The sequence below is a fragment of the Solea senegalensis genome, linkage group LG12 (assembly GCF_019176455.1).
Source record: "Solea senegalensis isolate Sse05_10M linkage group LG12, IFAPA_SoseM_1, whole genome shotgun sequence".
NCBI lineage: Eukaryota > Metazoa > Chordata > Actinopteri > Pleuronectiformes > Soleidae > Solea > Solea senegalensis.
The window spans coordinates 5870749-5889403 of record NC_058032.1 but is presented as its reverse complement, the minus strand read 5'-3'; the positions used below and the strand labels follow the sequence as shown (position 1 = coordinate 5889403).

The 18655-nt window shown below is 40.5% G+C and overlaps 1 protein-coding gene across 5 annotated transcripts in view; it reads right to left on the bottom strand.

The window, feature by feature from the left end:
* Positions 1–18655, bottom strand: part of diaph2 (diaphanous-related formin 2) — a 344883-nt gene that overhangs the window by 120029 nt on the left and 206199 nt on the right. For all 5 annotated transcript variants that reach the window (XM_044040248.1, XM_044040249.1, XM_044040252.1 and 2 more), the window contains 3 exons: positions 15569–15670; positions 13883–14122; positions 10597–10726 (listed from right to left, as the gene is read on the bottom strand). In XM_044040248.1, coding sequence (XP_043896183.1) covers positions 10597–10726; positions 13883–14122; positions 15569–15670 — 472 coding nt within the window. The remainder of the gene's footprint in view (positions 1–10596; positions 10727–13882; positions 14123–15568; positions 15671–18655) is intronic.

Genomic DNA, 18655 nt, shown 5'->3' with positions numbered 1-18655 from the left:
TTTGGCTGGTTTTAATGCTTTTGTGTTTCTGTTGAGAATCGCTGGCAGACAGCGTTTTATTAATATTAGCAAAGCTATTATTATCAATCCTGCACAAACTCCAACTCACTCACGACGCGCTGCTTCGGTAACACTCAGCCACTGATGTTTACCCTGAGGCATAAATGAGCACGCGTAATGTCACATCCTTCAGTTTTCACGGAAAATCACACCGTACTCCAATTCTTTCAAGTACGTTTCTTTAAGTCACATTACGATTACGGACAAAAAAAAAAAACAATTCTCCATGAATAGCCTCGCATGCAGCACGTAGACACTCCATGCCTAATCTCTGAGAGACACTTAAAGCACATGTCTGCCATCATGATGCTGAGACAAGAGTAATAAGTCTCCAGTTTCAATCCCAGCTGACACTGGGTGAGAGGCAGTATACACCCTGCATAGGTCGCCTGTCCGTCACAGCGCTGACATATAGAGACAAACAACCATTCCCACTCACATTCACACCTACAGGCAATTTAGAGTGTCCCATCAACCCAACCTTCGTGTCTTTGGACTGTGAGGAAGCAGCATCACCTCAAGGCAAACCCACAAAAGGCAGGGGCACAAAGAAATCCAAGTTAAATCCACACGAGGTAAATTAGTAAATGAATTGCCAAAAGTTGATTTTTAAATTTTCAGGTTCATAAATGAGACTATTTTCTTGCTCCATATAACAAAGAAATATCATAATTTTGAGGGTTAGGACCACCGATCGAGTCCTTTTCTGACATGTTAGGGACCAAGTGATTAAAAGATTAATTATGAAAATATCTGTAACCCAGAACCATGCTGTGAGGGGCTACTCCAACTATTACATGCTTCAGCTCTTTTTAAGTGATACCCGAGGCTGATGTACAATGGGAAACTAATCAGTCCAAGGATCATACAATAAAGTTCCATTTCCCACTTTTAAATCAATTTTCTCCAAAAAAAAAAAAAGTATACAAATGCTCACAGGAAGAGAACTTGGTGTATTACTAGAATTACTCTTTAACAACAGCGTCATTATACCATGTAAGCTTAGCCTTTTGAATATAATGTATACCTCGTCACTGACCCATCGCACAGGCACAATATAAACCCCAGACACTGAGGGCATATTGCACTCTAGATTATGCTCTTTCACTGAGACTTGTTATTGTAACACCTCAATGGGGCCTTATCTGGAAGACGCAGGGTTCAACACATAGAAGACTCAATTTCCTGCTCATTTGTTCGGCAGTCCTCATCATTATCACCGCGCTCATCAGCATCACCTGACAGAAATGATATCGTGACTGCCTCTCCATGAAAACAACTTCAAAGTCTCCCGACGCTCAGCACAATGTCCTGCCTGTGACGGTTTGCCGCCGAACAATACACCACTTCTGTTGCTCAACAGCTTTATGACAGATCTAAAGCACTTCGTCTGCCTCACCTCGTCTTACACGCTTTTATCGCCGCGCACCGCATTGTGTAATTCAAGCTTTGTGATAATGTTCATTGTCACGATGTGCTTACCAAATCAATGGAGATCTGGATCGCTGGGAAATACTGAGAAAACCCCCATCTGCCAGACAACGTTACAGGGTGTTTTTCCACATTACATTCTCTCGAACATGATCAGCTGCAGGGTTGCACTGGGAACAGGTATCACAGCAGCCCTTGTGTATATCGACACGGCAATAACAATAACCACGGCTTGTGTGTATTCTTACCTGTCTCATATGAACACTGTTGTATGAGGTTTGCAAGTGAACTGTGCAGCTGTTCAAAACCAGCTACACAATTTAAACGGTTGAGGATTTTTCAAAGGGCTGTGGTGCCGGAAGTGACAAACTGAGGGCCGGCTGCCAATGAAAACTATTCCCCAAGTTAGAAGTCCCAAAGATCTCAGAAAAGTGGAAGAAGAGACGGCTTCTAAGTGTAACACGAAAACGAGACAGCTCAATTTCGGGGGAAAGGGGTTTAGGGTTAGGCATGGAGGAGAAATTACGTTAGGGTTAAAGCCAAGATGGCCAAAATGTCACGGTAAAGGCGATATTCCGTAGGCGTTGACGGCTATATTATTCAGCTAATTCCTTGGGCGTGCGCACTAGGGCCCTGAGTACGTCACTTCCGGCACCACAGCCCTCTGAAAAGTCCTCATTGACATCATGTTCTGCTGATGAGGAACTGAAAGTTACGATTGAGACAACAAATGTTTACTGAAGTTGTAAATCAAGTGAGAGAACTGGAGAGACGACGTCCACATCCAAACCATCGAGTACAAATAGGCATGTATGAAATATATGGTAAGAACAAGTAAACAAAACTGGTCTCAAGTGAGTGTCACTTAGAAAATGGTAGCGTGAGGAGACACTTGAAGTCACGGACAAGGAATTAGTGATTATTGGAGTAACATTCTGCTTTTATAGGTGACATATCCTGTCTCTTGGGGCATTTTTGTTCAGCTTATTTTAATCATCGATGTCATTAAATCAGTCTTCATGTGGTGTTTGAAAGAGCTACACTTTTTTTAAATGTATGTAATACTTTTTTTAAGGCTCCTGTAAAAAAAAATAATACATATATATATATATACATATATATATGTATATATATATATATATACATATATATATATATGTATATATATACTTTCTCTTTCGCAGAACACCTGCTGATCAATTGAGAAAAATGATACAATTATCTTGACCTGCAGGTTCTCATTAGGAGTTAGTGGTGGAAAGAGTCACATTTGAAATGGAGCCTTCCTGTTCACCTCGGCGCATGGAACACTCCAAGCATGGGGAATGGTTTACTGTGACAGGCTGAATTTCTAGGCTGGCAAACAGCATTATTCTCATTCCTGGTCCCATTGTCAGCTCTCATTGAAATCTGCTGTCACAGACTGGAGGCTGATGCTAAGCAGAGCTGCTGGCCTTCCTGCATGCGTCTCTATCTCTGTCTGCATTCATACTGGCTTGGCCAAAGTGGTGATGTAAGAAATCAGAGGTGGACGGAAAGAGATGGACTGACAAAAAGAAGGAAGGAATTGTTGTTTGAGTCTCACAATGAACCACTCACCCACCATGAAGTGAGTAAAGAAAAATAAAGACGGGGAAAAAAAAAATAAACTCTCTGGAGCTCATCACTCATCTTGAGCTGGTAGAGCTCGACAGGTCTGTTTCCTGCTCCTAATATCCTTCATGACAGTCTCTCCATTGCAGTGCTGGGCTCGCTGATCCTGCTCTATCACTTCCAGGGGTCTTGGGATGAGGATACCTTTAACAACCAGTGAGGAAATTGTTTCTGTTTCTAGACACACTGACAATATTAAATTGCCTACTGGTCAAGTAAACTTGATGTTATATGGGAGGGCAACAGACTGTTTTAAATATAAAGATTTGAATTCAGCTAACACTACACCACCATGGACAATTTAGTTTAATTTGATCAGTGGGCCACACTTACTGTTATTGAATTCTGCTTTCAGCAAAGTTGCATGGTTTAGGAGTCACTGTTAAAGCTTCCAGACATTGCTTTTGCTTAGCCGTTAATTTTTTCTTTCTTTTTTAAATTGTTTGATCGTGTAAATCTGTGTGTGCAGCGACGCACACAATATCGTCAAATCATCTGGAAGTCTCTGTCACGGGCCTCCAAAGACTGGCACTGCTTGTGTGTTGCTGAAGACTGAAATGCCTTCAATAATATAAGTGAATTCATTTGATGTATAAATGATGAGACCTCAAACACGAAAAGCTCCCAAGAAGAAATTAGTTTGGCGCACAGTCACCGAAACAGCGACTAAATGGCAGCTGGAAGTGTGTGAACCTACTCAAATGTAAACACAGGCCCTTCAAACCTACATGACTTGACCTTTGGTATCAAAGTATATGACAAGCACACAAACACAACTGCCAAAAAACCTTCCAAAGGGTTTCTTCTGATGTCCTAAACACACTACAATTCTTTCATTGTGACATTTGTTTCTCTTTCTGACATTGAAACATTTAGAGCAATGTGCAGTCGAGACGTATTTGAGTATCCCATACACTTCAAAAGAGTGAACCTTTGAAAGTTACATCTTAAAAGTTGGGGATAAAGATCACATTTGCTAAAAAAAAAAAAAAGAGAAAAAAGTTCCGTAACTAGTAGCAATAATCGTTGATAGTCAGCTCTCATAAAATATGACTCCACCAGTTCTTGCTCCCTGCAGATCGTCTCTCTGTCTCAGAAATCCCCATGTTTTTCAAAAGAATATACTGTACCAGGCTTTGGCTGGGCCTCTCGAGGACATACACAGACTAAGCTACCATACTGTCCTGCCGTGGTGTGTGTGTGTGTGTGCTCTGAGCTGTTGCATGACTCCTTTAAAATCTCAGAAGTCATGTGCAGCCTCGCGAAGTTTGCCGGAGAGCATCGCAGTGGAACAGTATTGTGTCTACTTTGTCAAAGCGGCATGATTAACACTGCCTGGGGTCTCATTTGTAAAACTGTGGCGGATATTATCCCCAAACTACCTGTGCATCAAAAGATGAAGATTGCATATCTTTAAAAAACATCCCAATTTAGAGAGGCGTCTACGTTCACCTACATGCAATTCCCCCCTTTATAAATTGCAATAAATTTGAAATGCTGCACATTTGTGAGCCTCATATCACACCCCATTAACTCCCACGATTAAATGGCAAATGGAATTCCCATTGAGAATATTAATATGCACCTAAATCAGATTGTCATTCAATTACTTCTAAGGGAGAATGGAAAAGTTTGACTACAAATCTAAGAATAGGAATTTCACTGGGTGTGAAATTGATTATATATTTATTTATTTATTTTTTTTTTTTTTTGACCTCCCCCCCAGAGGCTGACATGATATTTCCAGGGTTGTTGGTGGTCTAAGTGGTGAATTTGACACTAAATCTGTCTGAGTAGCTGCTTATCACTGCAGTATTGGAAACTGCTAATACGAAAGCAGATTAAAAAATGATGGCATGAGGCTTGTTGCTGCGAACTGGTAAGTTTGGTGATGTCACAGCTCACTTTGCAGAGGGAGAATTCTTTTTTTTTACACTTTTGATTGGGAAGGGCAACATCAGTGGTATTGTTAACCGCAAGAGAAAATATAAAGATGTCACACAATAACAAAAGGAGGCTTCTCCTAGACACGGTGAATTATGCACATTGCTGGAAACTTCTGGAAGGTTGCCAGGTAAGCATATGCCATTTGGAAAGATATTTAGGGTGACTCGGCAGCACTTGCGCACTAAAGCATATGTTTATTAACCCTGATAATCTTGGGCTTTTTTATATAAAATGGAAGAGGATTTCAGTGTCTTTTGCCTTTATAGCAACACACACACAAGGTGCAAAAAAAATGATTGCACTTTTGTTCAAATGGGACATTTCAACTCGAGTTTCATTTAAAGACAGAAACATCTCTTTAGCGATTCAACATCTCTGCATCCATTTCGAGTTGAACGGCATGTTTGGCATGAATTGTGCCAGGCTTCCTCAAGCATTTACAGGCTGACTAGAGTGAGCAACCACCACCACCACCACCACCTCAACCCCATTCAGACCAAAAGACAAATGATCCTTTCTCTGTCCCTCCCCATCCAGAAAGCCGCCCTGTCTATGCAACAGACCAAGTACTGCTGAGTTTAAATGGAAAATGAGCACTGCTTCATTATGCTGCAGTGCCTTGAAATTAATGTGGATAATAGATATATTCACATTGGTATTAATATCCTCAAAGCCCATCTTTTTTGTCCTCCCTCATTCTCCATTTTCTCTCTCACAGGCTCCAAAGTACTTTGCCCTTGGCTATGCCTTATACTAAATAGATTTATGAGAACATTTGTGTCATATTTCCTCTTTTCCGGATTGTCAAGACAGATTGTCAGTGCACCGCTGATTGAGTGGAATCACCACACAGACTTAGTTTCCATTGTCAGGCTCCACATATTCATCTTTGGGGGGGATTTAACAAGGCAAACTGGCCAATGGCATTTCTCTCAAGGCTGTGCTGCTGCTACTGAGATGAGGTCAGGGGTATGGAAATAGTATTTCTGTGAATGTATTTCAATCATATATGCTGTGTGTGCGTGTTGAATATGAGCTCCATCCCAGAACACCAGGAAATGCACACTCTCATTAGGTCACTTGTGGACAGTCCACTGGACAAATACCCATTAGCCTGCAGTGAAACAATGCACAGCAGCTATTTGTACACACTGTCAGACCGTGTTTTTTTTACGTCACTGTCTGAACGACAAATCTTAACAAATAGAATGAACACCAGTCTCTTATGTAGCCTCTTTGGAATGTAATCCCTTGTAGTGACAGAGAAGTCTGTACTGACGGTGCACACCAGCACTACAACATTTCAAAGAATAAGTCAGGAAGACACTTGTTTGTCAGGCAATGAGTAAAAGGAAGTTAATGGGGAATGTATCTGTTCTGTTACGATGTAGTGAGTAACAGTCATTTGTATCTTTATATGCCAAGGCCACTTAATATTATTTTCATTTAAAGGCTAACTCATTGAAAGGTTACGGATGGCTTCAACTCAACAAGGCTACAACTGTTAAACGGTAGAAAAATTGTATTGTTTTTACTTTCTTTTTTTTTAAACAAAGATAATGGTCCGATCATTTCAAGTGCCATCATGCCAGGAATTAGTCAACATTGGATAAAACAAGCACAGCAACAGTGAGGCATTATATTTACCGCTTGTGAATCTTCACATTTAAGTGCTGATAAAAAAAAACAACAAAAAAAAAAATACTAATAAAACAAAAAATCATCAAGATATACAGTACATGCTGTATGCTTGACTGTATCAATCAAACCTTTAGAATAGCATCCACATATCTGAGAGCAACTACGTTTAAGTTGGCCCCAACACAATGGAAAATAAATGGCACACCCTCGTCTTTCGCCCTACGTCAGCTGACACTGGCAGCGGCACCCCACGCGACCTTTCATGTGGAGGATAAAGCGGTAGAAGACGGATGGGATGGGTACTGGAAAGCAGAGGAATGGAGCCCATATACTCATCACGGTAGCCCTCAAGACTTCGGAGGAACGACCGTCCATTCACAGACAATAACTGCCAGATATTGAAAGTGAAAGTTATCTTGGAAGAAAGAGCAGTTCACTCATTGAACCTTTTTTTGACAATTCTACAGCCATAAAATCACTATCAATCCAAGCAGCCTCATTATCTTGATGGTCATCCGAGGGTTAACAATGACTGAGAAATGTTGCTGTTCCTTCCTTTATACACTGCCACTATTCCCCCATTCATGTAAAACAAACAAACGTAAAAAGGTAATGAGATAATAAATGAACAATTATGTATCAGTTTCATGTCCAAATATTTCTTACTCAACTGCCCTAAATACTGCATAAAAAATAAATATAGAAGGCCCTTCTTCCTGTCCACATCCTATGTGTAACATCTACAGACTGATGGCCCAGCCTTCTTACAAAATGATGGGAATTTTAATCAAAACTGACCTTGATACAGATCATCTTTGATCACGGCTGAATCCTGGGAGAGAGGGGAACTCTCCATCGGGAACGTCGCTGCGAGCTGGACTTGGTTATTGTTAACCTCCAGCTCAATCAGGCCACTTTCTGCTCCCAGGCAAGTCTATGGGCCTGCTGATTTCTGCTGTAATAAAATATGCAATCGCCTGTTTTGGGGTAACCTAGTTTTTACTGGAACTGGAGAGAAGAGCCGCCCCGATGATAGTGTTTCAATCTAACTTTTCCTATCGGTCGATAAATAAGAGTGAACTTTTAATTGTGACACAACTTGCATTGTTGATATATAGAACACCACTGTGGTCAAAACAGTAAGAATATATTAACCGGGGTGTTTCAGTCAAGCATGGGCAATTGCTTTTTATCACTGCAGTTTAAGTGTTGTATCTGCCTGTAGTGACATATAAATACAGTGAGCACTGCAACTGGCTTGCTTATTAGCTTTTTTTGTTATCTAACTGGTTTTATTCAAATGCACCTTCAGTTGTAGCATGTTGATTTTGTAAAATGACAACAAGTGCTTATCTCTTCTTCTGCCTCTATCTGTTATCACTAAGACACTGTCACAAATAAATGAATAACAACAACAAAAAAAAAAAAATGGCATTATCAATAATGCAACACGCAATTGTTTAGAATCAGCCTTCGTTTAAATATTCATGGGATTGCTGGAAAAGTCGCAGAAGTGTTGAGGATACAAATATGTGCCATTTGGAATGGAAAAGAGAAAGTGTGTCAAGATCAATGCAATGTAAGGTGGCAATCAAAGGGAAAGTGCACTGGAGGAGAAAGTCTGAAGCAGCCCACCGAGGCAGTGAAAATTATGATTTTTCGAGGGCAATTATTCAGGCCTGATTGTGGTTATTAATGAGGTATATTAATTGTAGAACTTCCAACCATTGTAGATGGTCGTTTAATTACACTTGAGTCCCTCTACATCACTGTCAGTGTCTCTTTTAGTCGACGCCTTCCCCATCAAGCCACTGATGAGCATCAGAAATCACATCCTTGGGCAACAGGCTTGCTGTGAACAGGTTTGTTTACACCAATTCACTCCACGACAAAAAAAAAAAAACCCTGCAAGAATGAAAGTTTTACAGTTGGCTGTCATTTTACTGTGTTTCTATAGCAATGACTTTATTTAGTTATTGTCTATTATTAAGATGTATTTGAATCTATGCTTCCATACAGATCTGAGAAGGAGTGGTTGTTGCCATCACAACAGTGAATAGGTTTTCAATAAAAAAAAAAAGGAAAGAAAGAAAAGAAGTAGCGTATGTGCAAAATCCCCTCCTCCATAAACTGAAAAGAAAACAAAAAAAGAGAGGGTTGTGGGAAGAGTCATGCGTTCAGTGGAAAACATTATTCATAAGTCGTTTTTGACTTAATCAAGAATACATATTGTATAACGTCTAAAAGATTGTAAAGGATCTGTTTAGTGGCGGTTGCCGGTCTTTAAAACAGGGGAAGCTTATTTTCAGGCCCAGTTATAATAGTGGTTTTATTGACAGTGTATATGTACAGACGAGAATGGGCTACAATCGCCAAGCAAATAACATGCAACGACCAGCTACTTGTCTACAGACCTCCCTCGCACAATCCACACAGGAATGAGGCAGAAAAGGGCTCCGCCGTCGTGCACGTTTCTGCAACACAGTCAATGAAAGACTGGTCCCGCCTTTCAGACAGTTCCCCCAATCATCATGCAGAAGCCTGGCGCCTGCGCCCACCCACTGCTCCACTGAGCTTCCCTGGAAGTGGCGATTTTGCCGCATTGGTCTGATCACCGTCAAGAAAAAAACCTATTCGGTGCCATCTCCTAGAGTTTTAATGCGGAGGCTGCTCGGGGAATGTGAAAATCACGTAAGACGATCCTTCATTCATGATCAGCAGCTGATTCTGAACAAACTCGTGACACGTTCGACTCACGGTCTAGGGCACGTTTAGCATTGATTATTAAATGTTTAAATAAAACACATTACGTATTTGACCACATTTTAGAGGAAGCTGAGCTTCCCTTTCTGTCTTAGAGCAATCGCCACTGGATCTGTGGTAAACATGTACGTGATGCTCTACTGTTCTATAGGCAGTAACACTTTTTCAAAAAGCAACAGTAAAATGGATGGCAGGGGGGGGAAAAAAGAGTATTAAAACAAACGTCAAATTCACTCACCTGTCTTAAAGTGATTACACACTTTATTTGTTTTGATTCAATTCGAGACATCAGTGTAACATAGGGTGCGTTTGCATTTTCTCACAATAAAGAAAGGAGGTGTTGTAATTTCCTCCTTCATTGAACATACAGAGTATACAGTCACATGGTCAATGAATCAAGCAAAGCATGTTGTGCCAAGCGTATGTTTTTCTCTTTATATCCTCAAGTCTGGACTAAACTGAGTCATTTGTTTTGTTTTCTACTGTCCTCTGTCAATCAACTAGGCTTCCCCTTAAATAATTCATATCTGGGAAATGACAAAGTTGATATAATCCAAAAATGTGCAAACACAGACATCTAAATATATACACAGCATGGAGACTATTCAGACCACTTACACAATGGCTGGCAGTCTCACTCAAGTGCATAATTAGCTGAATTAGATTAAATAACCAATTATGAGACTAACAAAGTAAATAAGGCCGCAGGGATTCCTCCAAATGCTTGAGAACAGAATTAAAGCGGAATTAGTTTATTGACAGGCTGAATGACAGCGTGGTCAGATAAATGTCTCTCTTCTTGTCACAAAGAAAAAGAACTAGCTGCTGTAAAAGGATGAAGCTGCTTACTTAAAGTGTGAGCTTGAGTTAAGAATAACTTAAATTAAGTAGGTATTGAGCAGACTGGGAGGCTTTGTTGCACGCACGGGGAGGTTTCCGTCATTGGATTTCCTAAAGCAAAGCTTTAACCTTCCATAGCCGTTACCAGACGCCGCCGCCACTTTAGCACAATGTGTTCCATGTGATACAAAAGTGTGTCTGGTACAATAAGGAAACATGACATTAAATAAAAGAGAGGGGGAGAGAGAGAGAGCAACATACCTTTGCTTGCATCCTCCACATGTTCCAGTTCATCTGGAAAACTTAGCATCGTTGGGTAACACTCTTCACACTTCTCAGCCAGGAAATGGAGAAGCGTTGTACTATGACTGATGGATTTAGTGTCTCGCAACTAAAAAAAAAGACAAATTGGAAAAGTCATTATTTTCTTTTCCTATCAATTTACAATTTTTTATATATATATATATATATATATATATTTTACTTTACTGAAGAATTATGGCTCGGTGAAGGCACATACTTTAATTTGTATTCCTCATGACCTCGGTTAAAAACTGCATTTGGCCAAAATAAATGCATACATACATCAAGAAAATGGCACCACACTCACATGATACTAAAGGAACAGTGGAGCAGAAACATTTGCGATAAAGTACAGGACTGTATTTGCCAAGTAAGTGCACATGAGTGTGTATGTGTGTGTGTGTGTGTGTGTGTGTTCATACACAGAAGCCAGAGTCTCCCTCATCAGTGCATAGGAAACTTGTTCCATATTTATTTCCCACTGTGATTACCATGCTGTTCGAATGGCATGCTGGGAAAGCTAATTAGCACAACCCACCTCTGTGTACTCATACTGATAATACTGGCGCAGTAAACAGCCTGCAGTTGGACATGTCTACACCTGTGCACATGCAAACATGAGTGTGCACATGCTTGATTGTTCTCGCACTATCACAGGCACGCACACACACACACGAGTGATCTGGAGCGATTACAGAGAGCCGAGGCATATCATCACACACACACCAACACAAACACACATGCTTTCATTAGATGAGGATCAATCATTTGCTAATGTTGGGTAATCACAATTCAATTTCATGCATTTCAAATTTTAATTTGTCAATTGCTATACCCCAGACTGTCATTACCACACAAAAAGAGGAGTATGCTGATTTTTTTTTTTTCTTCTTCTGTTAACTGATACTAGAAAAGTGTATTAAAGAGAGGCTGAACCATGAGGAGGAAAACACACACACACACACACACACAAAAAGCCACTGAGATTGTTAACTAAAAGCATGTTGACTCGCAGAGAACGCCGTGCTGTGTATTTTTAGCTGAGCAGATCTGTGACACAGTCCCTATAGCTTCACTGATGAGTTGTTGATTATATACGGCAGTAGCTGTACGACAAACTAATCAACTGCCCAAACACGTATACATGTAAAAATAATAATACAGTTCCACGAAATACAGCAATTACTGAAAATAACAGATGAATCTGGAAGCCTTATGACCCGACTATGACTGAGATGAGTTGGACTGGGCGAACTCATCAACCGACCAATCGAAAATTTAAATCGGAAACTCCATTCATGTTGTATAACTGTTATTAAGTGCTTGAATTTGGCCATATTTGTGAAGTAGAAGACAACCTTAGGATGGCATGGTTTCACTATTAGGATTTCTAAATGCTTTCCTGAAAGAGCACTGGCTACATTAGGTTTTACCTCAACCCTTTTGAACTACCTACACAGAATGCATTTGTATCACTGTCATTATGTTACTCCTGTTGCTCTTATGAAGCTACCCCTTCGAACAATCCTTCTATGCATTCAATTTTACCTGAGTTTGTTAGTGTTTCCGACAGCGACGACTGAACATTACATGAGTCAATCTACAAACGAGCAAACGTCCGTCTGAATTTCTATTGACAAAAGATATAAACGTCCTTGACTGACTTCTATGGGCCTGCAACACAAGAGACAGGGGGAATAACTATGTAAATTGTCCAGGAAGAAAAAAAATAAAATCCATTCAAACACAAATTAAAATAACACAAGGCCACTGGTGTGAATGCTGGAGCCAGTGACGCTTCCCACTTCCAATTATAAACATTATGCGGCGATGTATAATTGCATGGCGGTAGGTGACAATAATTTAAGCTGTGACAAAATTTCAAAAGCAAAACACAAGATCACGGTGACGCTGGGTGGACAGCTCGCCATCACCGAGTCAACAATCGCTTAATGTTCGGGCTCTGCTCAACTTAACGTCTGTACAACTTCTATAATATCTGCTCTCCTGTCTCTACCTTGTTTCCATCTTTCCCTTTCTCTCCCCCTTTCTGTCTCCTCTGTTCCCCATTTTTCCTTTCACCTCAACCTGTCGTGGCAGATGGCTGCACATTTGCAGTCAGAGATTTCGTCCTTCCGTTTTTTCTCTTCACTGTTGCCTCATTGTGATGAATTCTTGGGTTTCTCTTCTCTCCATAATATTATGCCTTGGGATAATTATGTTGTTATTTGGCGCTATACAAAACAAACTGATTTGAATTGAAAGTGTTTTTTTTCCCTATATTAGGGCTCAAGAGAAACAACGTTGACATGTTTTTTTGGGTCATGCACATGGTTAAATACATAACACCATATGTCGCCTCATGAAGACAGTGTTTGTTTTTGTTCGGTATTTTTTTCTCTTAATTGCACTCATGCGTCTGTGAGTTAAGATTAACATTAATAACATTAGCATGAATTAGGGTTCCACTCCAGGTTTGAGAGTGACAGGGTTGTGCAGTCACAAGAGTAAATGTGGGTCACACTGAATACTTGACACTTGAACCTGAACATTTTAAAATTCCACAAATGTTTCCGGTATTTTATGGATGTGTTCCAATAAAGTGATTAGGAAATAATTACACTGCATGGTCATTATGGCATTGCTGGCCTGGTGCACAGTAAAAGGAAGAAATGTAGAACCAGAGTGGAAATATATGTGACCAGCCAGGCTCCCAGGAGATTTGGATGTCCTTGGCAGGACGGGGGGGGAGGGGGGGTGGTAGAAGAGGGTTAAAGGCAAAGGAGGATTGGCCTGTGCCCTTCCTCTTGCAGCTCATTGCCATCAACAACCTCCTCCTCCCTGATGAACCCATTAGGTACCCTAGACCCACCACCCAGGGGGCCATTTACTTGATTGACTGAAGTAAGAAAGCAGACTTTTTTCTTGTCCATCAATAATAGCCCAATCAGCCCCCTGAGGAGTTCCCAGCTCTACACTGACACTCCACAGTGATTCAGTCAGCTTGCAGGAATACCAAAGGCATACTGGATTCACAATTCTATGGGGCTGGCCACATGGAAATGTATGCGTAGTACATGCCAGATGTATTGATTGAAGATCTTAAATTGTTCTGATGTTGATTTGATAAATAATAAGTATGTACCCAGGTAACCTTGATGACTAATTGGCTAAAATGTTAGAAGAAATACATTCTGTGATATGAAAATCACACTAGTTGTATGGTATGAGTCCACTGTGTTACCTTGACGAGGAAACCCAGGTTGAAACCAAACGTCTGGGCATTCCTTGAACCGGCATTCATGTAATTTCCGACCAGCAACACCAGCTCCAGGAATTTGCTGAAGCTCTCGCTCTTCTTCACCTCCTCACAAGCGAACGTCACGTTCATGATGTCCGGCCGGATGTTGTTCACCTGCTCCTCGAACGTCAGCTTGAACAAAATGCCATTGAGACGCGATCGGAGGAGCTTCACTGAACTCATCTGAGGAATTGCAATGACAAGACAAAAAAGAAAAGAAAAAGGAGTGCTTGTCAGCAGTTGTACAAAGAGCAGACAAACAGTCACTGTCACCGTTAAGTTGAGGGTAGAGACATTCATGTTAGTTATTTACCCATTTAGTGCAGTTTTAATATCAGTGCAGCTCCTCAATGCCCAAGCAAAGATATGTCAATGCATGGAAATGACCTTTTTTTTTTTTGATGAGATGAGATAATAGTATTTAAGACAACTGCAATTGCAAATAATAATAATATCCTTACAATGCCAAGTCCTAGCTCTCACAATCAAGTGAGATTTAGTATATGACTGGCTACATTAACTTTTATATGTCAAGCAATACAGAGACAGGAAACAATTTCTATAAATACTTTACGGCACCACCACTCCACATACACATCAACTATGTTGAGTCCCCGGTGTAATTATCTGTGTGACGAGTGTTAATGACCTGAAAATCAACTACCCTCTTTAGTAAATGGGATTAACCTGTTTTCTTGCCTCCCTCTTGACGTTCATATAGACACGGGGGAAGCTCCTATTAAACAGATTTGTCATAAATAAATAACAGCCTCAATCAATACTTGTGGGCTTGGGAGAGGAATCGCTGAAGCCGGGGAGGGAAACTAAATAAATAAATTAAAAAAAAATCCATCCCCTTGCAACAAGAGAGGGAATTAAAACAAATGGACAGCAGCAACCACATACACATTCCATAGATTGCTGCATAATCTGGTGCTTGAAGGCAACTTTCTGATCCAGCGCATGTTTATTACTGCTTGGATTTTTGCATATATCTGGACAAATAGTCTGTGAGACTTTCTCAAGTCTTAAACGTAATTGGTAGAAACAAAGTTTGTTCATTGTAAGTCAGTTCGAGGATTGGGATATCAAGCTGGGTGACTACGGCGGCCATCTTTTCAAAGAGCTTTGCTGCAGATAGGATTCATAGCCTCAGGGTACGATTTGCTTCACGAGGCGAGACTATCTACTGAATTATCAACATTGAATAATACTCAGAACACTATTATTGAACTAATAATAATAATAAGAGCTTACACTCATATAGTGCCTTTCAAAAAACAACAACAATGCTTTACAAAAACAGAAAAGGACAACAGAACAGTGAGGAGACAGTGGCGATTAGCCGTGGGCCTGTTAGTGAAAAAAAAGGTCTTGAGGAGTTCTTTGAAGCAACTTTTCTTTTCCTGAGTGAAAACAACTTAAAAAAAATAAAATAAATCACAACCCGTCATTTTGTAACTTGTGTAACTTTTTTTTCTCCTCACTTTTACTTTTCATCAAATATGCCCTTTATTTTGTTAGACCCCTGAATTAAACATGCCTGCATTTTTCGGTGCGCATCATTGTGAATAATACATTTCTCGATCGCACCTAAACCAGTGTTCAATCACATGAAATTATACTCACCACGATGCCAAACTGCTCCGACTCGACCAGCTCTTCATATTCACCCTTTAGTTCCGCGAGTGCGCTCAGCTGTTTCGGCTCTGGCAGGTTCTTTATCAGGTTCTGCAAATGGAGAGACAGTGAGAGAGGGGGTGTGGGGGAGTGTTAATGCAAATCTAATTTTTTTTTTTGTCCAGAAATAAAAATCACTTCACAGATGAGGATGACAAGAGTGTCTTGCACAGAATAAGAAAAGAGTGAAGCTGCTGACGGTGGTCGTGTACAACTTTACCCGGTGACATGACATTTTGGGGGAAAAGCGCTATGCTGCCCGCGCCGTTTTTCTCTCATCGTGCACTTTTCTGGTGCCATCGCTGAACAAGGGCTCATATATGAGACAGAGTTTCCCATTAATTATCTCCACTGTGGCAGGCCCACCATATTAAATTTGTCCTGCCACACTTTCATAATGAAGCAAATTTCTTCAGCTACACCTGTGTGTGCATGTGTGCATTCGTGTTGTGGGGACCTAAATCTGGTCACATTAGTCACATTATGGGGACATGTTGTCCTTAAAGGGACAAAAAGCAAGAGCTGCTAATTTAAATCATCGCGCTTTATGCTGAGGTTAAGGTTAGGATCGGCCTCCAGGAAATGATGCCTGTGAGAGAAAACCGTGTCCGTGCGCATGTGCACATACATCATCGTTACTGCTCCAGTTTGAATCAGTTTTCTGTCAAGCTCTCGGCAGATCCATTAATTAATACAGATGGCGATGTAATTGAACTAACAGAAAAATACAGGGAACATGTGTGCAGTTTTGAAACACATCAAGTATTTAGTGTGACCTTCCCTTAGTCCCTTAGAGTGGAAACCTAATTAATGCTAGTAATTAGTAAAACCTTTACCTTTAAAAGGCAAATTACACCAGGTTTATTCAAGACACGATGTTGCATACACATGTACAGTTTGCTAAACATATGAGACCAACTTTTAGTCGCATCATTATAATCCATATAGCAATGATGAGAATTTGACAGACATAAAAACAACAAAGCTTTTGCACAGAACTGTATTTATTATAATTAATTATAACAGATTTTCGTGAAACATAGACAGTGTTTCACCTGTTTCTGTGCGAGTGTCCGTGAATATGCCACAACAGTCAAAATATGCTTGATAATAATTAATAATCATTGCAGATTATTGTCGTTTTTTTTTGTCTTACTTTGCAGCTTTTGGTTATTAGCAGAGGCGAAACGCTGCTGAACGAACGCAAGGCAGGGGGGAACACAGAGAGGGGTCGGCAGATGGCTTGGTAGGAGAGCGAGCAGATAAGTTCATGTAATCACTTCTCATTGTTGGCTCTTTACAGTGATAGTAGTGGAACTTAGCCAATTACTGGACATGCCAGGCATCTTCAGATAACTGATCTCGTGCCGCATGGCCTCCATCAGCTTGCAACTGTCTTAAAAAACACATAATTACTTAGCTAATACGTTGCTTTTAAAAGCAGCGACAAAACATCGCACTGCTGGTGGTGAGCTTACAGATTAGGAAAGGTAATGAGAGGGGCTGTGTTTCCTGTAAATGTTAATTATTTGTGTGAAGGTTGCCCGAGTTAATAAAATTGACCACAGTGACTTTGCCCCCCTTCCTTCTCTCAGAGGAGAAGAAGAAGAAGAAGAAGAAGTGCCCTTTTCCAAGTCTTCACAAAGCTTCCTCCCCCATTAGCTTCACAAATATATGCAGCAGGGGCAGACTGGCGCAGGATCACATGGGCAGATGAAACCCAGAGCGAAAACAGACAGTAGACACAGCTACTGGGACATGAATCCAGCTGACCACTTTATAGAGCCCAGCAGTCATTGCAGGCACCCCGGCCATAGTCTACTGCCCACTAATGATGACATCTCTGTCCTTCCCTCGGGGAACACAGCAATATAAAAAGTGAGACGCAATGCACGGCTAGCAATCCTGCTTGGGAGGGAGCCATTATATCAAATGTTGCTTACTTTTGCTGAGGCCCCAATTAGGGTCAGCAGCAAGCAGTGGTGCCATGATAATGAAGGTTTTTGATCCTGTCAGCAAACGCATGAAAGATGGTTGATTAAAAAAGGCACACAAAATAGAGATTGGAATTGTATATTTGAGCCAGATGACGACTGGACACATGTTTCACTTTTCCCAGTTTGTTTCAGAGCATATGGATGCACAGTAAATAGCCCATTCACGCACACATTCATTGAGTACGTCCATACGCAGCACTTCTTTTTCTATCACACGTCTTTCATACTCATTCAAATGCTGAACACAGCTACTCGGAGCAACTTGCTGCTAAGTGTCGTGCCCAAGGACACATCGGCATGTATGGAGCCGGGAATTAAATCCTCAACCTTCGCATTGAAAGACAACTGTCTGTAACACACATATACATATATACCTACGTATATATACATATATATATATGTATATATATATATATATATATATATATATATATATATATATATATATATATATATATATATATATATATAAACATCGTTGGAAAGCTTAGAAACTACACTTTCAGAATCAGTAAATAACTCAAAACGCCCCTTGGGAGACTTGTTTCTGGTTATTCCATGGCTGTGCACAATTATGAATGAATGAATGAATGAATGCCATCTAGTGCTTATGTCACTTGGAGCCAGGGTCAATGCAGTTACAATCTTGGGGTGGAGCCATAGCTATGATGAATTACTCGGAAGTGCCTGAAATGACAGAAACATCAGGTGACCATGTCATATTGACCAACTTAGCATTATTGCCATGATGGAAGCCCATTTAAACTGGCATACTGTACATCCATAGTGACAGACAATTTCCACAGATAGATACACACAAGTGATATTAACAGGAAGCACTGGTTATTAGAACATTTCCATTTGAAAGAAATGTCTCGAGAACATTTCGACGTGTCACAGTTGAGCACGACTGAAAACACACAAGAAAGACAAGGTAATGGAAAACCCAAGCCACCTTGCAATTGTCATTTCATTTGTCTGTCATCTTGTTAATTATCAGAAACCCCACCGAGTACAATTGACACAAAGGCAGCGCCAT